The 23,503-nt window shown below is 41.4% G+C and overlaps 2 protein-coding genes across 2 annotated transcripts; one reads left to right on the top strand and one right to left on the bottom strand.

Annotated features, from left to right (window-relative positions):
- Positions 1-2,075: 2,075 nt before the first annotated feature.
- LOC108244341 (putative nuclease HARBI1) lies at positions 2,076-3,056 on the top strand. Its single transcript, XM_017430464.2, has one exon. It carries the CDS (start codon positions 2,076-2,078, stop codon positions 3,054-3,056), a length of 981 nt encoding a protein of 326 aa, XP_017285953.2.
- A 1,337-nt stretch (positions 3,057-4,393) lies between these two features.
- On the bottom strand, positions 4,394-23,369 carry keap1b (kelch-like ECH-associated protein 1b). Its single transcript, XM_017430476.3, has 7 exons — positions 23,212-23,369; positions 18,369-19,518; positions 16,551-16,796; positions 13,375-14,051; positions 11,880-12,085; positions 9,933-10,109; positions 4,394-7,776 (listed from the first exon to the last, which is right to left on the bottom strand). The coding sequence occupies exons 2-7, from the start codon at positions 18,672-18,674 to the stop codon at positions 7,523-7,525; spliced, it is 1,866 nt and encodes a 621-aa protein (XP_017285965.1). The 5' UTR covers positions 18,675-19,518; positions 23,212-23,369; the 3' UTR covers positions 4,394-7,522.
- Positions 23,370-23,503: the final 134 nt, after the last annotated feature.

Below are 23,503 nucleotides of genomic sequence, written 5' to 3' on the forward strand. Positions count from 1 at the left end.
CTTCAGGAAGTGAATACAGCTTGAGACGTCAAGACTCACTCAGTCGACGCAATGAGGTTCCACTTATTTAACTTTAAAGACTCCCGGATTGCTTTTATCTGCAGCACTGTTCAGTCATCTTTGTGGCATTAAGATGAGTCATAAGGAGACATTTTGCTGTCTTTCACATCCTCGGTAATCAATAGAAACAGGATGTAAACAAAAGCTTCACATATTTTACAAGAAATGCTTCATTTGGTTTAGGAGAATGCCATTCAGAGTTTATTTTAACCCTCCTGAAGCTTTTGAAACTGAAGAGAGGAAGAGAAGCCCTAACTTTGGGTCCATTTGACCTGAAGGCCACAGGAGGGTTAAATTCTAGACTTTGTTGTTTTCAGGTATAGTTTGTATTTTGTGGTAAAACCCGATTTGAATATTAATACACTCAGAGTGTTTCTCCAATAGCTTGTTACTGTGAAGGAAGTGTTCTTTCAGAAGTAAATGATTCCGTTAACATACAGCATTGTTGCTTTTATTGGAGAATCAGGCAATCATTTTTACATCACAAAGATCAACAGGCCCTGTTTACAAGAAGTAAGGCAAGGCAACTTTATTTATTTAGCTAATTTTTTTACATGGGGTAACTCGATGTGCTTCACATTAAAACAAAAACAATAAAATACAAACACCATACCAAATTTTCAAGTGACCATAAGTGAAAATGTTTAGCCTGGAAGAACTCATGGTTAAAATTACAAACACTTTGCTTACAGAGGCCATGATGAATTTGAAGTTTAGTTTTTCTCCTCTTATCTTCTGCTTTCCTGTATTCTGATTCCAAGGACCTTACTGTCATAATATTCCTCCATGGAGATAGCTCAAGGTTGTCTTAATTTTAATAGGAACAGCAACAGCATCCATGACATCTGAGATTTTCCAAATAAACTTATCCAGGAGTTCATCAACTATCTGTGCATTCACTGTTTTTGACATAGCTATGGTTTCCATAAACTCAGCACTTGTACTTTCTGTTTATTTATCTTTTCTTAATAAACACAAAGGTTAACTGAGTATTTAGAATGATCTAAAGGTTAAAAACACACACAAAATTATCAGAAAGGACCAGATCCTTAATATAAACAGAGGCGTTGTATTAATAATACATATATTATTTAATAATAAGTTGTAGTCAGTACAGATATCTGGCAATAATTCAACAAACTCTTCAATAAATGTACCAGAATATATTGGAGGTCTATAAATAATTAAAACGATGGCTTTTGGTTCACCTTACACTGAGAAACAGATTTTCAAAAGAGTTAAAATGACCAAATGTAATTTCTTTGCACTGAAACAGATTTAAAAATGGCAGCTAGTCGCCCACCTTTCTTGCCACTTCAGTATTTGTTTATAAAATTAAAATCTGATGGTGCTGCCTCATTAAGAATAGTGTTACAGCTGCATGACACTAAACACAACGTTGTTTTGGCCGTTCGTGTACATAACAACTGTGATCCTGTTCTCTGACACTGAAACCAACAGAGCCCTGTAAGTGATGTGTCTATATACACACACGCTGTGTTCATACTTTCGTGCTATTGGTTTAACTCGGGCTCTGAAGTACGGGAGCCAATACTGCACGATTAGGAAGAGCTACAGATCCACTGCGCTATTTTTTCCCCACAAATCCCTTACGGGGCTCCGTAGAATTCAGGTCCAGAGAATTTTCAGGAACTTCCGGTATCGAAGTGGAAATCGCATATGCGCACAACGGACGGCTGCAGCAAACCAGCTTATCTGCGCATGCGCGAGTAGTGTAAACAACAGTAGCGATGGCGGACAGCAGAGTGCTGTTCGTGCTGCACACTATTTCCAGTTTATCAGAGTTTCTGGCACAAAACATATATTTGCTACACCATCTCCTGGGTCAGCGGAGGAGACGCATTTCTTACATGCTACAAATACTGAACGGACCTATAAGGCAAAGAAGGAGGACGAGGAGACGCTACTGGACGCGACCCGGGAGGACAAGCAAGTGGTGGGATAACTTTGTAAACGACGTGGCGGACGCAGAGGAATGGACGGAGAATTTTCGCATGTCCAAAGTGTCCCTGCACGCCCTAAGCGAACAGCTTCGCCCTTACATCGAGGGGGAGACGACGAACATGAGGTCGCCGGTGGACGTGCTGACGAAGGTGGCCTGCACCATGTACTATTTGAGCAACGAGGGGAGGCTGGAAAAAGCGGCTAACGCCTTCGGTTTGTCTCGGTCCACCGTGTCCATCATCATCAGGCAAACCTGCCGTGCCGTCTCGGTTCACCTCGGCCCGCGGTACGTCCAGCTGCCGTTCACCGAGCCCGAGGCCCGGGCGCTGGTCACCGGGTTCGAGGATGCTCACGGCATGCCCCACTGCTTGGGGGCCGTCGACGGGACGCACATCGAAATCAAGAAGCCGTCCGTGAACACCTTGGACTACGTCAACAAGAAGAAGAAACACTCCCTGAACGTCCAAGCTGTCTGCGACTACAGACACAGGTTTATGGACGTCGTCATCAAGTGGCCCGGCAGCGTTCATGACGCTCGCGTCTTCGCCAACTCGGACATCAACTCGTCCCTCCAGAGCGGGAAAATCCCGGCGCTGGAGAGGCGGCTGCTGGAGGACGAGGAGCCCATACCGGTGTTCCTCGCCGGGGACCCCGCCTACCCGTTGCTGCCGTACCTGATGAACGAGCACCCAGACGGTGGCGCGACTCCCCAGGAGCGGCGGTTCGGACTGCGCATGCGCAGGGCTCGCATGGTGATGGAGCAGGCGCTGGGCCGGCTGAAGGCCAGGTTTGCGTGCCTGAGGCGACCCATGGACATCAATCTGAAGGATCTGCCCCACGTCATCTACGCATGTTTCGTCCTGCACAACTACTGCGAGAGCAACAAGGAGACCGTGGACGAGGAGCGCGTCCTGCGGGCCGTGCAGAGTGACCGGGACCTCCAGCCTCCCACCCAGAGGAGCAGATATGACACGGACCGTGAGGAAGGAGCTGGAGTGAGGAGGGTTCTCACCAAGTACCTGGAGCACTGAGAGCTCCTACAGTCTGGTTCTCATCTTTTTGTGCCCTTTTCCTGATCACTGATTAGGAGAAAACAATCCAGAAGTATTGCCCTATAACATATCAGGTATTTGTATTGTTTCTGAATCATAAATTTGTTAAAAATGTTATACCACTGGTTTTTTTTTGCTTTTAATTATTCTACAAGAGTCTGTAAGATCGCACAAATGTACCTTTTCTTTGAGTGTTTTGGAAAGTCTTTTTCTTCCTGGAGCCAGGTACTGCTGGAGGTACATATATATATTTTGGTATATGTGGTCTGACAGGACTAAGTCCACATTTTCTTTAATGTTTATGTTCACACAAGCTGCTTCTAAAAATTTTTATACTACTGGAATCAGCTCAAGACCTTTCATTTGCCCCAATTTTTTAATGCTATTTTAAATTAAAAATGGCCATTTATTACTGTAATCATAGTAAAAATAAATTACAGCCACTTTCAGTTGGGAGGTTTTCTTTATAAAGCACATAGGAAAATAATTGTCCTTTTCCAGACTATATTTTATAAGACCATGTGAGTTTCTCATGTTCGAGGATTTCAGGTTCAGATCATTAGATGTATTTATTAGCAGACCTTCAAGGTTCCACCGATTAACACCGATGCCAACGTCTGGTCTTCGGTCCATCGCAGCGCCTCAAGTTTTTCCGTTTTGCTGCTGCGTTTACATTTGACTCAAATCCTTTGACCTACAGGGGAGTTCAGGGTTGATTCCATGACTGCACGGAGCCCAGATCATCAGCCCTCCACCACCATGCCTGATAGTTTTAAATTCATAATTATAGCTTGCTGTTCAGTTGTACTTTTGTCACTACGTATCCTGAAGTTACCACTGTTTCTTTAGCCAGTAATGCTAATCCTAACCAAATCCCAACCTTTATCTGACCTTAAAATAAACATTTCCTATAACTTAGGATCCTCGACCCTCCATCTTAATTTCAAATTAAACTTTGATTTACTCCCTTTACCCAGTGGTCCTAACCCTAATCTTAGTCTCATTCTAATCAGATGAGTAGGTTGTACTACGATTAGTTTAAGAGTAGTTCCTATGGTGTGGCAGAAAATATATTACTCAATGAATCTTTCTTTTACCAAGCACTGTGTGGTTGTGTGTTTAAGAAGAGGCGGTAAACGGCTAAAATAAACCGTTTTACAGACATGCACTGATCAAAGCGCACACGACTTGGCACAAATCACCCGAGGCAAAAATAACAGCAAAAAAATGGAGTAGAGCAGAACAAGAAACATTTATATTTTTGCTGGAAAAATGTACAAAGCAGACAAATGTTCTCATTTTCATTCTAACTACTGATTGGACAGAAGAAAACGGTCCCTTTCAAGGTGAAGGGGTTTTTTTTTTTGAACATTCAAAAATGATCATGAACAGAAACTCCTACTTAATTACAAAGCATGCTAGTTATTCAAAATACTACATTAGATTTAATACAAAGCTGATGTCAGTTTAAAGCAACAACAGAAATCACAAAGGCTCTGATCAAATAAATAAAAGTCAACTCTTGAATTCTGTACAAGATGTCTCAGATTACCAATGTACAAAACTTCTCTTAAAAATATTTGTAGCTTAAATTGCTGTTACAAATACACTTTCTTTCTTTTTTTTTTAAGCAGGTTTTTGTCATTAGCATTCAACATTTTAAACCGCTAACAAACAGACATGGTCACTTGTTTTCGATGTTTGTTTCTGAAAAACCCCAAAAGGAAATCCAGCCTTCCTGGATTCTGTCGCAGGTTTTTTTTAAAGTTCAATTCTTCTATAAAAACACTCAGTGAGAAGTTCGACCCGACGTCTTCAAAACGCTCCAATAAATGTTTGGACTTTCTTCATTTTCTTTGCGCTTTCGCACAACAAATCACACCAGATCCAGGGTCAGAGGAGACGACCAGCAAAGCTCTGCAAAGTTTCACATTTCCATAAACCTCCCAAGCTGCAACTAAAGTCAAAGGTTGTGACGTGACTCCTGGGTGTCTTGTACCAACACTTGATTTTGAGACCATGGGCTCCATGCAAGAACCACCTGTGGACGTAGATTTTGTGACGTTTGTGAAGTGTAATATTTCTTAAAGGGCATACTTGATCATATTTTTTGTATTAGGAAACCTTCAAATTGTGATAAAGCAAATAAATCCCAATTTGCCTTTTTGCTTTTTTCAAAGCAGATCACTTTAAAACGCTCTTTTCTGATACAATTAAAGCCTCCGGAGGCAGGGTTTTAATGAGCACATCTGCACTGAATGGAACGACCTGATGTAACAGGTTATTACAGGAATCGAACTGTTCTGTTGACAAAAAACGGGAATGCTAAATGGATGTGCAGCCACAACTGCAGCTTCGGCCCAAGGAAAAGCGACGAGCCGCCAAACGCACAGGCGAGAAGACCGAAAGCTAAAACCCCTCGGAAGAAATCCAGGTTATTGCTCTTTTTGTGGTGCTGTGAGGCCTACTTCTACTAAACGACAGCACCGAGTCAAATGGTAGGAGGTCTGTTCCTCGACTGCTTCTTCTGTGAGTTTACCACGGAGCTCAGTGCTCCAATCATGGGCCAGAGCAACCAGACCTAGAACTTAGTCCTTATGGGCTGCTTTTCTGTAAGTTTCAAGCTTTTTGTTGCTTTCTTACAATAAAAAACATAAATGATGCAGCTTTATTGGGAATTTGGTAATACTAATTTTTTATCAAATGAGCTCACATTTGAACTGGAGACTGTGCTTTCATTATTTTCTTCTGAAACCCCAGAGTTTTAGAGTTTCATAGGAAGAGTTATCGTTTGAAAACTTTAGGCTGTGTGCTCGGCTCCCTTGTGCTTGTTTTTATACTCTTTTACATATTTCTCAACTTCGAACATGGAAATTAATCTTACTTTTATAAGCCATGACTCTGACTCAGTTCAGAAGTAAAAATGTGAGCAGATCATCAGATCTCCAGATATGCCCTTTAAGATTTTATCATTTGGAATGAGAATTTATTGAGTTTAGCAGATTGCTAGAAAAATGTCTCAGTCAGGTCAAGACCTTAACGTTATCCATTAATCAGCTGCTGCTAAAAGGAAATACATGAATCAGCCACATCATTATGACCACTTGTCCCTCTTTTTGCTACCAAAAAAAAAGAAGCTGTGACCAGTCATGACATGGAGACAGGACACCCAGTGGTGTCCAGCACCAGCATGTTTGTAATACAACCCCCAGGATGCTGGAGGATTTCTTTGTATTCCTCAAGCCATTCCTGGGCAGCTTTTGCAACATCTACTGCTGCTGCTGCTGGGGGTGGTGACAGGACAGTGTGGATTGAATGTGCTACAAAAAGGTTTAAGTTGACACGAAGAGTCTAAATAACATCCAAGTGAATATCAATTTGCACGTTTTGCCAGCTGAGCGCCGCGTTGCAACGAGATAAACTGCGTCCCTTCGCCTGTCGGTGGTTTTAATGTTACGGCTGACAGGGGTACACTCAGTTGTCAGCTGCAGATGGGACACATAATACTGAAGCACGAGAATACAACACTTTGAAAGGAGGCTTCACATACATGAGCGGTCTGGTTTCTGTCTGAGCTGTTCCAGAGAGGCGCTGAGAGGCTGCAGCCTGTTTGAAACGTGTGCTGATCTGTAATTATTTTAACAAAAGTAGGCAAATACTTGAGCATAAGAAGAATAAAAAGTGTAATAGAACTGTGTGTTTAAAGTAGAAACTAAGTGTCTGGTTGTGTCCAAAGTGAAATCGCTGTCACTATTTTCTTGTCCACTAATAATAACAGCATCCGATTTCTTTTTTGTTAAAATAAAACTGAACAGCAAAGTAAAGTATGTCTTTATGAACATAATTGTCAGAACAAATTGAGATATTCTGAATGGAAAACCTAAAAAAAAGTTCTTGCATGAGGCCCATTGTGATGCAGGAGCGCCCTCTAGTGACAACACAATTAACTACAAACATCAATCCAACACAATAACCTCTTGACAAATATACTGACTATACCAGCGCCTACAGGCACTGGAATGGCACTTTGAACTCTTCTGCCTACAGAGAAAAATATTTTTGTCGCCATATTCCTGTTTTTTTCTGTCCCAAATTAGATTAAGAGAAACCCTGATTTTGTTTAAGACAAACTTTTTTTTTTTTTTTAAGTTTACAGCCCTTTTCTGGTGAGAGGTTATAAGTCGGTTTGAACTGTCAGATCCATCAAATTTATCAACAAAACAAAACTAAATTAAAAACTAAATTGATTCGCTGGGTGCTGATAATTACAGTCATCTTATGGAGGAGAATCAGCAGTGCACTGAGAACAAAAATACAACTGGTATCGTTTTATATTTCTAACTTTAGCGAGGCAGGATGTGGCGTTTCCGCTCACCTCTGTCCCAACTAGAACTAGAGTTCAACTTTCAGGGTGTTCGTTTGTGTGAAAACATCCAGCGCTGAATTCATGTGCCTTTGTCAAACGGGACGCCGTTGCACGGACTGTTGCTAATACTCCAGCTGGTGGACTGACCGGCAGGCGACGACCCGCAGTCCCCAGTCGGCTGACACTTTGACAGGCCCTTTTGGCACGGCTCCATGGTAACGGCCACGCCCACGCCGCTCCGCCCCGATGTCATGTGCGTCACCTCCGACCACGTGTCCGTCTCTGGGTCGTAACACTCCACGCTGTCCAAGAACGTGGTGCCGTCGTAGCCTCCTGGAAAAAAAAAATGCAAAGACGTTCTTACAAATCGATTCAAGATGGAGGGCGACTATAATCAGACGCGCTCCAACTCAACATGCTTTGTTTGGTTTTAATGAGGGCAGAGAGTCATCAAGGCTGACTGAACTCTCAGCAATTATGTACTTTGCTCTCACATGAGCCCAGTCACACGGATGAGCTTTACCCTCCCTGCCTCCTTGTAGTAAATCGATATATAAAAACATCTGATCTGGACGTTTGTGTTCTCAGGAACACTGCACGAGGGAAAAAAAAAGTTCACGAAAATCAAACGCGCATGCACGCAAACACTGGCAGGAAAATAGCGAGTGAATGCTTTTGAATACTTTACATTTATAATATCCATCCATTCAGCTATTTTCTGCTTATTTGTAGCAACTCTTTCTGGGGGATCCCATGGTGTTTCCAGACCAGAGAGGCGTCCTAACAAGATGCCCAAACCTCCTCAGCTGACTCCTTTTAATGGAGGAGCAGCGGTTCTACTCCCAAGTTGCCCCCTGGATGACGGAAAAAGCTCATCTCAGCTGTTTGTGTCTCATGACCTTAGGTGATGGTTGGAGAGTAAATCAGGAGAGCTTCGTCTTTCAGATCAGCTGTCTTCACAGCGACAAACCAGAGCAGCATCCTATAAGTGTGCTCAAAGGGACTTATAGAAAGTCAGCTTGAGCTAATATGTTAAATATTGACTAGGAAATGTGACTGATTCCTTTTTTTTAAATTTACCAGAGAAGCTGGAAGTTCTGACTCGCCCGTTTTATCACTGAATGCACACTTCATTAAAAGAAGCTGGCACTGTGAAAACATGCAGCCAAATGGTAAACATATTTCTGATTGTCTGAACTGCTTTTAAATCTTCTAAAATCAGAGTTTTGATTTCCTTTTTTTAAAACAACTTTACTATCTTCTAATCTGACCAATAAATACTCCACAGGAAACCCTAGACATACTGTAGGTGGTTCTGCTTTTTGAGTCTGCGTAGGCAAACTGTTCGGAGTCTGACAAGAAGACGCTCAGTGGTCTGAGGCCAGTCAAAACCTTAGAGTTCAAAATATCTTATTTATAAAAAAAACAATCCACATTTTACAAGGAAAAAATACATCCCTCATCCACTCCACTTACAAAAAACTAAGTTTCTAATTTTGATTATCTCCACGTGTGACATTCACTATGCCTCAACAAAGGAAGTTTAATCTTTTTCATTTGTCATTTCTAGCAAATTTTCAGTCTGGGTTTTTCCCTCCACCTGCTGACTACCAGGGGAAAAAAAAACATTGTCCAATCACATTTTTTTTTTCTTTTTGAATTCCCCAATCTTTGTAAGGTAATTAGTTCCACCCCTTCACATTTGGTCTCACTGAAAAGCCTTAAATGTCCTCAGTAGACAGGAGTATGAGTGGGTGGGAGGTATTCAGGTTTACAAATGTCCTCCACAGAGGACATTCAGGAGGATATAACATCTGAAAGAAATGAGCTAGTATATCAAATACTGACCAATTTCTTTTTCATTTTTTACATTTACCAGGCTGAAGTTGGAAGTTCCACTTTGCCAATTTATCACTGAATTCAAGATTTATTTTAAAAAAAGAAGAAAAAAAAGCTGACATTGCAAAAAAAAAAAACAAAAAACAAATGCAGTTACTGTTTTGAATTCACCTTTTTAAGCAACAGCTCCAAATGTTAAACTCCAACGTCACATAAATCCTGTGTTTCATCACTTTGTTAGAGTTAAGACTTGACAACAATTACTGTATAAACTGGACAAGCAGCTCATTACATTTTATTCAGTGATTATACTGTGACTAAAAGCCACATCATAGAGGAAACTGCCAGCTTGTAAAAAACAGGGTAGATGTATTAATTAATACAGAGTCTTACTCTTTGTTTAAGTGCAACACACATCTCCATTTGTGATTCTGATGGAGCCCAGACACAAGCTTATCACCAGAAATCCACATAAATAAAATTTTAAAGGCTTTCACAGTTACTGAACATGATCTACATCCCTTTAAGTTTGATACTCTTCTCTCAAACATTAGTTTGTCATCACAGAGCAGCTCCAGCAGGTCTGATGAAAACGAGACTATGTCTCGGTGAGATTACCCGTATAAACAACAGTACATTAAATCCCTTACCCATTACATAGATGCGTCCGTGCAACGCAGTAACTCCCAGAGCACTGCGCCTGTGCCTCATGGAGGCAGCAAAGCTCCACGCGTCCGTTTCCACGTCGTAGCGCTCCACGGTGTTCAGCTGGTTGGTGCCGTCGTATCCTCCCATGACAAAGATCTGATTGCCGAGTGCGCACACGCCTAGAACGAGACAAAGGTTAGTTCATTCAAACATGCAATTACTTTATCACTATGAAAGGAGAATCAGAAAGGAGAACACCCCGTTGACACTAAAAAGAGTAGTTAAGTAAAAGTGTTTTGTTTTTGGGGAGCTGCTGCCCTATTAGGCCTGGTACAAGAGGCTCAAACGTACGAGCGAGCAACAGCAGAATATTTCATTTTGTTAGGGACGGCTGTGGATCAGTGGTTAGAGCAGTCGTCCTCCAATGAGACAGATAGAGGTTTGATTCCACCAGTATGCCACATGTCAAAGTGTCCTGGGGTAAGACACTGAACCCCTCATTGCCTCTGATGTGTCCCCCATCGGTGTTTGAATGCAATCTAAAGCACTGATTAGTCTCTATAGGATGATTTCTTTGTAGAGATTCAGAGCTGTATGAATGTGTGTGGATGGGGAAATGAGGGCACAGATTCTGTTGTAAAGTGCTTTGAGTAGCCTGGTTAGCTAGAAAGGCACAAGATAAGTACAGTCCATTTACCACTAAATTAAAATTTGAGTCAAATAATTTAAAATTACACACCTCATCACTACAGCAATTATTAGGAATGAATAGAGGAGCACAAACACACCAAAAATTAACTTTATTTCTAACTACTTGAGCTTTTAAAAGAGGGGGGGGGGAATCTGCACATGACAGTTCTGGCATAAAGAAAAACTTAAATAGACAAATAAATAAAAAGTTCAAAAATATACAATGCAGTCAACACATTTCCAGTCAGTTTGCCACTTTAAACATCAACCTGTTGCCCAAAATGTGACAACTTTTCTTTTCCTACGAGTAATTTTGAACTCCTTTAAAAACAAACAAACACTGGATTAGAACCAAAATGTTCCCGCAGAGCTGCTGCCGTGTTGAGGTTTGAAACTCAACCCGTGACATTAATGTCAACAGATGCTCACTGAAAATGCTGTCAGTCAAATATAAGAACCGAAGTGGCTTCTGATGGTTGTTAGGTGACAGCAAATCTCCACTCATGTAGCAAAGACCTACAGCAGGAAGTACACTCAAACTATAGCTGTCGTGATTATTTTAGTCATATGATATTCAAATAATTGTAAATTTAAATATCTTTTCATTTTTATGCCAGTAAGATATTAAAATATTCCTAACAAAGTAATTATTAGGAATGAGTAGAGGAACAGGAAGAAAGACGTGTTATATTTGCTTTTTACATAAATTTGACATGTCTGCTGACTTCGACATGATTAGTTATTTGTGACAGATCGAAGCACAACCTTTAGAGGAGCACTGATTATTAAAATAGGAATCAACTTGGAAATGGCATTTCTGTGAGTTTCACTCAGCTGTTTGCCATAAAGATGACTGAAGGTATTAAGAATGAATATGCACATTGATAACCATTTTAATTATCTGAATAACAATGACAGAACGGCATGTCGTCGTCACACTAAACACTATAAAAGTCAACAGACTTCCTTCCGTCTGACTGATTCGAGCCTTTTTTGATCACTTTCACTTCTGTTGGACATTTTTGCAGTATCACGCGAAACAAGAGATTTCTCTCAGAAAGTCATCCTCAGTGACTCATTCGGGCGTACTTCAAATACCACTTTAATTGCGGCAGCATCACTGAAAGGGCCCAGTAAACTAAGGGTGCCTATCTACTCAAAACAAACTTGCAAAACCAGTTGTGTAAGTTTTCCCAAGTTGGAAGGGTTACTGAGTTTATCATGACGAAGCAGTTTTTTTTTTTTTTTTCTTTCCTTACCAGCTCCGGATCGCACTGTGTTCATGGGGGCCATGGTCTTCCACTCGTCCCTCTCGGGGTTGTAGCACTCGCAGGAGCTGAGCCGATTGGCCCCGTCAAACCCACCAACAGCATAAAGCAGCCGGTTGATCACTGCGACACCCACGCCAATACGCCGGGTTAACATGGGGGCTACCAGATGCCACTGATCTCTTTCAGGATCATACCTAGAAAGACAGAAAAAAAAAGAAGAGAGTGATATCAGAACTCGTGGAGGTGGTTTGTGACTTGGTTTGAACATTTCTTCAGCAAACAGAGAAGTCGAAGCATGGAGAGTCAGAGATAAACTTCCTCTATTTTGTTCAGCTTGTTCACATTGAAATTTTTTTTTTTACATACATTTGTTTGTAAAATAACGAGCTTGAATGAGCTATAAGATTCAAAAGATGCAAACACATAAAAAGTTGTGCTTTTTTTTTTAAGAAAGTATTTTTAACCATATTTCCAGAGTTTGTTTTTCTCAGGAAGATTACTCAGTTCCGCAGCAAAGACGGGAGCTATTATTGGGTTTCTCAGTCTTGTGAAGACATTTTGAGGAAGAACCCACCAGGTTAAATGAATAACTCGTGGGACTGTGTCGTGCCGATTCATCTCACGGTAACCGTAGACTGCAGTTCTTCGATATCATTTAGTGAGAATTCATACAGGTTGGGTATGTTCCTCTTTCAAAGAAACTCCAGTTATTCTGACTAACGGCTGACGTTTCTTGGACTAAAGCCAGAGCTTAAGGAAAGTTGTGGAATCAAGACAATAAATGCCTTGACCTGGTTAAGGACTGTAATATGGGTCCATGTCTGGCTTTGTGTCAAATATATGTATATATTTTTTATATTCATTATGGGACATTTCTGTTGAGTTAAAAACTGATTTACATCACTGTCATACTGTGGCTACACAAATACTATCATTTTACATTTTAAAAATACATGCTGTTAGTCAAAGAAGCAATTTCAAAGTTTAAGCAATGTCAGCAGAAGAGAAGTAAACTCTGTTTGATTTGGTAACGCACTTTTAGTGCAGATACTTTGCCTTAAGCAACAAGATTAAAAATTTTAACTCATTATGTTTTATGGCATTACTGTATTTGCTTGCAATTACAAAAAGGGCTAAATATTTTTATACAAGCCTTGAGCGAAGTAAAAATAAAGTGCGGGAAGTGGAACATTACCAGATAATATAAGGAAGTTACTGGATTCCTTTTTTTTTTTTAAAGTATACAGTGACTTCATCCTGGCAACAGACCATAACTCAAGTCTGCATTACAAAGACCGTCTTTGTACCGAGACAAAACACACAAACTTCAACGGGCCGACAGTAAAAGTCAGCGTTATGAATCACGTTCTACCTGTGCTGCTGTTATAATCTACCGTCGTGCACGCAGCAGCAGGAAATCATTGAGCTGGGGTCTCAAGAGATCTATTTAAGCTGTGATATATAAGGTTCTCGGTTCACTCACTTCTCCACACTGTTGTGATGAATGCACCCGTGGGAACCACCGACTGCGTATATCATGCCGTCGATGACACCAACCCCGATCCGGTTCCTGGGAACGCTCATCGGCGCACACGGACGCCAGCAGTTGTTCATGGGATTGTAGCAGTCCAACGCGTTGGAGTCCATGTTGCCATCGGGGGCGTTGTTTCTACCCCCCACAGCGTAGAAGAGCCCGCTGATCACACAGGCAGCCAGTCCACTGCGGGGCACCTGCAGGTCGGCCAACCTCAGCCAGGCTCCTGTACACGGGTTGTAAGCCTCGAGATAACTGAGAGACTGGCGGAAATACCCTCCTGCCGTGTAGATGAGCTGCGGCACCTTGGGCGTTCTGCAAGGAATTGCTTTGGTTGGTTTGTGAAGCGTGAGGTCCTGGAATATTTGGGCCAAGTAGTCTTTACACTGAGGGTCCCAGTCCAAAGACTGGAGCTGGGTCTGCAGGAAGTTGGGGGTGAGGGAATGGCAGCGAACAGCCTGGAGCAAGGCTTGGACGTACGGCCGCCGGTTCTCTTGGTCGTAGCGCACCCAGGCCACACACGCCTGGAAGACTTCGGACTCGCAGCGCACGTTGAGCTCGTCGCGGCTGATGAGGTTGACCAGCTGGCACTGGGACAAGTTAAAGAACTCCTCCTGGGTTGCTACCTGGAAGCAGAAAGAGAGACATTTTATTGTTATATAATTGTGAGAGCTTATTTATAACTCCTGCAGAGTTCCTAACAATTCAAGCAAAGCTAAAAAGCATCCATCTGCTGATAGGTTAATAAAAAATTTTTTTTTGAGTACTCAAGATGACCAAATATACATTTACAGATTATTTTATAAATAGTCAGGTAATTATTTTAATAGTTATTGAATCAAGTTGCCTGTAAAATGTTAAAAAGTGAGAATTTATCAGAATCACAAGTCTTCAAACTGATTTTGGATTCTGGAAAATCAAACGATTCCTACACCACCAAATAAAATACAGGTGAAATATGGTCATCTTCTAAACTCAGCTAAGAGAGAAGACTTGTTTGAACTAATATCTAATCCAATATTAGTGATAAACAAGTTTGTCTTTTTATAATAACTACTGAACCCATTACATGTAGGTAAACATCAACTGAGGCTTGTTAAAACTAAATCTTGACCATTTAGATGCTGGTCAACATTAGTCTCTCACAGATAAATTGCTACATGCATTTATATCTAAAAAATATACAGATTAAAAAATAAATAAATGTTTTAGCCACTTTTTAAGACATCCCATAAACTGTCCAACAGAGCAGCTCCGACCTTTTTGTGCACAACAGAGTGCAAACAGAAAAATCTGTTTTGACACTTTAATAACATTTTAAATATAGCAAAGTTTACTTAATTTATAACACAAGCCAAACCAGCTATTTCCAAAGTTAGGGTCATGAAACAACAAGTGTGGGGTCGTGAGAAGATCTACAGAACTTTTAAAATGATTGCCAATACAATATTTACTCGTTTTTTACAAAGAGATAAAAATAAATGCTCATAAACGCATGAACACACATATGTTTGATGAGGCTCATTATTAAATGGCGTATGATCAATGTTTGTACACTTCAGCAATATAGTCAGGGTCACTAGTTTCTGCAACTTTTATTTTGTGGGTCAAAAGCAGAAACGCTCGGGAACCACTGGGTTAAACAGCTGGGAAGCATTGCTTTGTAGGATCAACTAAACACGGATCATTATGAAATGCTTTTTCATTGTGTCTGCTTAGATCTTCAGTCATCAGGTCCTGGTGACCCTGAAGGGCTTGAATAGCAGGACTTCATTTCTTGTTTCTTGCAGATCGTTCACCTGTTGTCTAAAAAATTCAAGCCTACGAACTACAGCCGGGACAACTGCATACAGACGGCTGTAAAAGTCACCTGTCCGTCCCACGGGTCTGTTTGGCTTGTGTAATGCAGAGGTCCTGGTCCTCAGGACCCACTGCCCTGCATGTTTTAGATGTTTCCCTGCTCCAAGAAACCTGATTCAAATGATTGAATTACCTCCTCCCTGTGTCATCACTTACTGCAGAAGCCTAATAATGACTCATTTATTAAACCAGGTGTGAAAACTTGCAGGACGGTAGGTCCCCAGGACCAGGGTTGGGGACCAGTGGGACACATTTTGGATAGAGAAGCCAGAGGATTTGAAAGAGAAGTGAAAGATCTTGGATCATTTATCGAACATCTCCACAAGCTGATTTTACAATAATTCAGTTTGAAAGACGTGACCAAAACCTTTCACATGTTTGTCACATTAGAAAAACGACTGAGCGCCAACAACAAGCCACAGGGAGGGAGGGTGAGTCAGTGGCACACATGTGACTTCAACAACTAAGTGTTATTGTCCCAGGACAAGCTAAAAACCCTCAAGGCCTGTTCGAACCAAAGAAGCAGTTTAGATTAAAAAAGGTTGTTTTTTTTTTTTTACTTCATTCTTGATTCTAAAGACTTTTGCAGCAATCACAAGTAAACCTACATTTTATACTGAACAAAAATATAAACGCAACACTTTTGTTTTTGCTGCCAATTTTCCACAAGCTCAAAGATCCAAGACTTTTCCTACGTACACAACAGACCTTTATCTCTCAAATATTGTTCACAAGTTTGTGCAAATCTGTTAGTGAGCACTTTTATTGAGGCCAGCCAAAGGCACACTTGTGCAATAATCCTGCTGTCTATTCAGCATCTTGATATGCCACACCTGTGAGGTGGATGGATTGTCTTAAAGTGCTCACTTTGTTCACGAATCTGTGAACAATATTACAGAGAAAAAGGTCTACTGTGTACACAGAAAAAGTCTTACATCTTTGAGTTCAGCTCAAGAAAACATGGGAGCAAAATCAAAAGTGTTGCGTTCATAATTTTGTTCAGTGTAGCAGTCATGACTCACGGCACAAAAGTCTGAATCAGAAAAACCAGCTGACAGAAACCACGGCTGATAAAGTGAAACAAAATTTACTTACAAAGCACTCCGCGTGCAAACATTATACTTTCTCACAATAGTGGCGTTCAGTTCCTTATTTTAGATTTGCGTCATGACAAATTCCATTTATTAGTTTTTTTTTTTTTTTTTTACAAAAAAAAACAAAAATGGCTCCCGAAAACAAAAACAGAAACACTTCTTTGGCCGCACCTGGCTGAAGTTCATATAGATGTACTCTCTGGCCTTCTGGTGGAGCTCCGTGCAGCCGATCTGCTCGGCGAAGCTGTCGATGCCGATGGCGTTGCTGGGGTCGAGCTGCTGGACGAGGAAGTCGCAGCAGGCCTTGACCACGCTGTCGATCTGGTACATGACGGCGCCGTTCATCACGTGGATGACACACTTCTCCCCCACGGAGATGCTGGCAGTGTAGGCGAACTCGATCAATCTGTCCATAACCTGAACGTGTAGTGGGACAGAATCAAGTTCTAAAACTTTGTGGGGCCTTTTAGAGATTAACATTCAGAAATCACAGACTCAATGTGAGCATAGTAAACATGCAGCTTGTAAAAGAAAAATGTCAAACTAAAACCATTCAGCCAGTCATAGGGATACAAACGTCCACTCCTTTACAATTTTACATAATGGGACATAATCAAAAGGATCTAGTCTTTACCAGGCTCTAAAATTATTCAAATCTAACCTCAAGTGTACAAAAACACAACAGATTCCTTCATGTCATTATTTATTAAACAAAAACAAAGCCAAAATGGAAATGCTAAATACACACAGAAAATACATACATTCAACAGCTTGCAGAACCACCTTAAGGAGCAATAACTTTAGTTTTATGTATGACTTCACCCGTCTCTCACACTGTTGTAGAGGATATTTTGACCCACTCTTCTTTACTACATTGCTTCAGTTCATTCAAGTTTGCAAGCACTTGATTCTGCACAGCCCTTTTAAGGTTTCTGCCAGAGTATTTATTTTAATCAGGTTGAGGTCTGGACTTTGACTGGACCATTGCTCGAACTTAAATGTTCTCCCGTCTCAGTCGTTCTGTTGTAGATCTGCTGCTGGGTTTGGGATCATTGTCCCGTTTCATAACCTAGAACTTGGACAGATGTCCTCACATCTGAGTTTGGGGTACTGTGGTTACAGAGGAGTTCAGGGTCGACTTAATGACTGCAAGGTGCCCAGGTACTGTGGTTGGGGAAAAAAAAGCCTAGATCATCAGCCCTCCACCACCGTGCTTAACAGTTGGTGTAAGGTGTTTGTGACAATATGCTGTGTTTATTTATTCTTTTTTTTTTTCCCCAAACATGGCACCTTGCATTATGGACAACCATCTCTACTTTGAAATCATCTGATATTTATCTGAGAAACGCACAGTATGACCTTGGGGTGAATTTGTATGGTCATTAGCATCTGTTTTTTTTCCCTCTAAAAACCTAGGCTTTTCCACTTTAGGTTAGCTTTTGTGTAATAAATAACGACAGGGAGGAGTCTGCTGTGTGTTTTGGTAAATTTGATGTAAGATTTGAATCATTTGAGAACCCGATTAAAAAAATGAATACAATTTTTTTCATATGTACCAACATGTGAAACACTATAAATTTCTAGTTCACTTTCAAATGAACAACTTGTGTTGAGTTTTCAGTGGAAAGTTTTAGGTTCTGCATGAATGTTCCTTTATCTGATGGAACCTAATATTCTGCAGCATGACAACCACTCAGCATCTTTCTGTAGAACCCCCAGAGGCAGCATCCAAAGCAATTAGAAACCTCTAAGTCACACCAAACAACTGTAATGATTTAAACGTTTCTCTAATAACTTTTAACACAAAATGCATTTGATATTACTGTAAATACAAGTAGTGGTTCTGTTGTGTATTGGCTCTCTAACATAACCTGGAAATGAACTCAAATGGATAAAAAAAAATGACAAAAATAATCGTTATATTTAAAAAAAAAGATCTATCAGCATTTAAAACCTTCCAGATCACGTCCTGAAGTTCATGTAACTCACCCTGGGATGAATTCCCTCAATGGGAACCACCTCCATGCCGCACTCCTTCAGGCCGTTGGTGAACATGGCCCTGAAGACGGGGGACGAAGAGGCCAGCACCACCTTGTGAGCCACGAAGTCCACGGCCTCCAGGTCCTTGTAGCGCACGCGCAGCGTGACGTCGCACAGCTGCCGCTCCAGACGCAGCTCGTTCATGATGGCGAAGGCGGCCGACGTGTGGCTCTCCAGTGTGTAGCTGAAGACACGGTGGCCATTGCGCGTGGACGGAGTCACTAGCGCCTTGTATTCTGTCAGACACTCTGTCATTTCCTACAAACCCGTTCTCCTCCTCTTCAAGCTCTTTCTCACGAACGGTGCGCGGCGTTATGGGGCATCTCTGCGCCACATGCAGACGTGGGTAAAATAAAAGTGATGCTTAAACACAAATGGCACCTCCGGTCTCCCTGGATAATGCCCTATCGTCTGAGCAAAAGTCTCTCTTTTTTAAGAAAAAGCTGTTCAGTATCTGAGTTCAGCCATTTTGCTCATCTTGGCATCACAGGTTTCTGTAGCTGGACCGCCACTCAGGGCTGGTTGTGTTTTCACGCAGAGTTCCAACATGATGAAAATATTCAAAGTCAAGCTTTCCCCTTGTCACGTCCAACTGTTAACTTTGCAGAAATAAAAGATAATGTTGAACTATGACTCAGATTCCCATTCTGTCCCGCTGTTTGTGTTGGCAACACAACTGTTTTTCTTTCCACTTCTCAGTGATGTGGACAGAAACTTGTTGATCATTCTTTATGGCTTAAAAAAAAAGTGTCTCTTACCTACTGAATCGCCAAGTGAAGTTTTGTCTTAATTTATTAAGACTGCTCACGTGGCCTCTATGGAACAGGTTCTCAGAAACTATTAGAAGTGATTCATCTCAAATGGAGAAGAAGAAAAGTATAATTCAATGCTTCAAAAGAGCAGGAATGAATTAAAATCTTGTGCGATCGACACTTTGGCGGGGGTCAGAAGGGTCAGACCCTGAGGTTGCAGCAGTCAGGAGCTTGTTGACTCTGAACGGCAGTAACAGTCAAGTGCCAAATGTGTCACAAGCGTCACTCGGACCTTCTTGGAATGAAAAAGGAGGCCGGGCCGATGATTGGAATTTGCCCCGTGCAGTCTGAGGAGAAAAACAACAACAAAAAAAGAGGCGTTTGTTGTGTGTAAAGTACAGGCATCTACTAATTTTGCATAGGTTCTGTTTGACACAAATCAGTGCTGACACACACACACGTCATTGTTCGCAGGTAATAGCTCAGCATATCTTTATAGACTTGCACAATAAGTTTATTGGTGAGAAGACTTACGCCTTACACTCATTGACCCATTATCATTCCATAAAAAAGTGACAAAAAACAAACATCTTCTGATAAGACCACTCCATCAAACATTATCCAGATTGTTAAAAAAAAACAAAAAACTTTTCAAACCTAAAACTAAAAGCATAGCTATGACTAAAGCAGTATGTAATTAACAAAGAGGAAGTAATGCTTGATTTAAATGACTAAAGCGATTTTAATTAGAACCGAGTTCAGTCTGCCAGCATGACATTGCATTTTCCTCCGTCCTGTGACCGATCCAACTGAGGCTGGGACGAAGGGAACAGTTTATACAACAACACACGCAGAATCTCACATTGATGCAGAGGGGACTTCCAATTCCCACAACAGCATTTAACCTGCAAAGGACGACGAGTTACACCTAATCGGGCACTTATTTTTTTCTCTCCTGCAAACAGAAAGAATCCAGAGCCACACAAGATGCAAATTTAAACATGCCTGGGTTTTTTTTTTTTTTGGAACATTTCCCATGGGCGGGTTTTAAATGAATAATTTCTAAATAAAATATGTCATGTACAGAGCTGAGAACTTATTAACATTGAGATTAATCTTTTATAAAAAAAAAAAAGGTGTTAACCAGGGTTGTTCATAGTGAGCGAGAAACCTGTTCAGTGTTCTCTGCTTGGAATATTTAACAGAGTTTAGACAGGACCTTTTTTAAAGGAGTCCCACGCAGAACATCTTGACAGCCTCTGTGTTTTCTGGTTTTGCACGTCTGGCTGATTTGCACAACAGTTAGAATCAAATACCACAGAGCCACGTGTGTTTTCTTGCACCTCACAATAATAAACCCCCCTTTTGTTATTATACATATTTTAAATTAAAAAAAAGGAATTTGGCAAACAGTTACCACCACAGTAACACAACCCCACCAGTAAAGATGAAGGAAAAGGAGAGAACGTTTGCCATCAGACTTTATAAAACGGACCAGGAAGGATGTAGCTGAATTAACGCCTCACTTCACAGCCATTACAACTTCTTCTTTTCAGAACATGAAGTGCCTTTGACAGCTCCATAAACAAACCCTCTGTAAACGGGCGCAGGCTAATCTCTGAATAGGAAGAGCCGGAGCGACCCAATGGCAACGCTGCTGCGAGCCCTCGGTTATCTAACAGATGTCCCATCAGCTGCGAGCACAAACACTAATCATTACCTGAGCTGGAGAGAACAGAAGGCAGGTCACTGATCGGCCGATAAGACCCTTAAATCGGTCAAAATGGAGCTAACTAAAATGCTTTTTTTTTTTTTTTTAAACGCATTAGAGTTTTTCTTTAATAATCAATCTGTGTCAATGTGTGCACGGCCGACCAGTTAACGTTTAGTTGGGCAGTCAGATGTGCTGTAACGTGAAACTCGCTGCGAGTCCGATCCACTCCTGCACCCCCTCCCACACTCCAAGTTTCTGAGTAACAGCTTCACAGGAGAACATATTGCCTAACACCCCTTTGCTTTCTGTGGCGCACAAACCACCGACTGACAAACAGGCTACTCGAGTATCAGTCTGTGTATGTGCTGGAGATTTCACATATTTCACCGCTGACTAATCAAGGACCCAGTCCGGGGCTATGACACACACTTTTAAAAAGTCACCGGCTAGTACGACTGGGTCCAAACAGCCCAGAGAGTATGGATAGCTGTAGCAAAACCACATCAGTGCTAATTGCAGAAAACATGCTAAATGTTTGGTGTTAATTATTTTAAACGAAAACTCAATTTTTACCTGCTCAGCCTGGTTCTTTCTCAATTAACTCACAAACTTTAGCACACTTATCTTAGTTTTATCTGAGTTTTAGTTTGACTGAATCATAAATAAATGAACATATTCTCGAGAAGTCGAGGAGAAGACGTTTAGGTGGATATATAAGGGTTAATCTGCTGCTAAATACTACAGAAAACTGAAAGAACGAGTAAAACAACCGTCAAGGACTAGTACTGGGGATCAGGTGGAGCGCCGTAAAAACAAAACTTCTAGACTAATGAGTTTATCATTTTAACCCAACCCAAAGTTTTCTTTGTACACTTTACTCAACAAATCTGAGCGTCAACATGGACCAGTACATCAAAACTCCCTTTGGCTGTTTCTGAGAGTAAATAAAACCACTTCTTACTTTATAAAGATTTTTGACTGGTCTTTGTGACACTGCAATGAGTCCTTTTTTTTTAAATAGGGAAACGATAGCAACTTTTATTTTAACTTCCTTTTTATGAATTTTCTCTGCGTCTCCTTTGTTTTAAGCCTATTTGTTTTTACTCATCTTTAGATGTTAGAACCCATGGTTTTTATGATTCCTACATTACATTCCTCTGTTTTCCCTGTAATTAAACTGCATTTACTCAGTTCCTTCAGTCTCTTCATGTTACAGTTACCATGGTTAATACCTTTATAACTCATCACTGTTTGAAATGAACTTGTGTGTGTGTGTGTGTGTTTGTTTTGTTTCAATCCGGTGTAAAGCACCTTGTGTGTTACACTCCTTTGTGTGACAGGAGCTTTGTCAATAAAGTTTGACTGACTGGTTGTTTCGTTGCGTTCATGCACATTTGTTAACTTGTAAACAAAGACTTTTCTACAAAGACATAAACAGTAAAAACAACTAATGTGTTTGTTGTTGGGAGCCTACAAGTGTGTCCTCTTTGTGCGGAACTACTGACTATTTATAGTCCCAACAATAAAGCATTAAAACTTTTTATTATAGGCAGTAACATTAGTGATTGCAGCTATGACCCATGTAAATAACATCCTCACAAAGCGACAATCGTGAGACTGAACTTTTTTCCATGCTGACATCCAGGACCCCCTGATGAGCCCTCAGATAGAGCCACCTCTCAGGTCTGTAGTCCTGCAGGAACCGGACAAAAACCGGCTCGACTTCCAGCGACTCCGACGCTAAACGAGGACGAGCAACAAGGTAAACAAACGCGCAACATGTTTCGCTGGCGTTTTCTAGCACAGCGCCCTCCTCCTCCTCCCTTTCCCCCCCCCTCCATGACTCATCGTGAACTCCTCACCGAGCAAACAGTGGAACTGCCTGTACCAAAACACGACCCAGAAGCGGAGTTTGTCCTTACATAAGCCCTGGACGGAATTAGATCTCCGCGCCGGACACAAAGCGCTGTTTTTTTGTTTTGTTTTTTTTTGCCTTCCGCTCCGAGCAATAAAGAGGTCATCGTTTTCGGAGCTCAGTTGGCATCGAAACAGCGGAGAAAGCTGCCGTGCACGGCTGGACGTACACCGACTATAAGTTCGCGACGTGACAGAAACCACCGGCCACGTAATGAAATTGTTAGCTTTGACAAAATTAAAGGTTTCGGAAACGGAGCTGGCAGAAAGATGGGCTCCTAATAATAGAAGCAGAGTAACGGCTGCGCGAGCCGAACCCTGCAAACATGCTAACAAAGCTAACATATCCGTAATATTAGGCTCCTACTCACTCTCAGATTTGCTTGGTATTGTAGTGTTGAGTGTTACTAACCTGGTAAATTCGTACAAATACAGGAAACCCACGTAGGCTAGCTCAGTTCCTCCATCACGGTCTGTCGAGCAGTACGCCACATCGGAAGGAGGGAGAAAGCTGTAACTCACCGTGACTAAGCATTGTGTCGGCCTCCAGCAGCCTTCAGAATAAGAGCCTGCTCCGGAGCGCGAGACCCGCCTCCGTTGACGTGTAATGGAAGGCGGGGACGCCAGAAGGGAGTAGGCTTTTATTGAGAAGGGGTTCTGACAACGAAGGGAAAAAAAAAACAAGGCCAAAATGTTAACACTGG

The sequence above is a fragment of the Kryptolebias marmoratus genome, linkage group LG3, assembly GCF_001649575.2.
Source record: "Kryptolebias marmoratus isolate JLee-2015 linkage group LG3, ASM164957v2, whole genome shotgun sequence".
Classification (NCBI taxonomy): domain Eukaryota; kingdom Metazoa; phylum Chordata; class Actinopteri; order Cyprinodontiformes; family Rivulidae; genus Kryptolebias; species Kryptolebias marmoratus.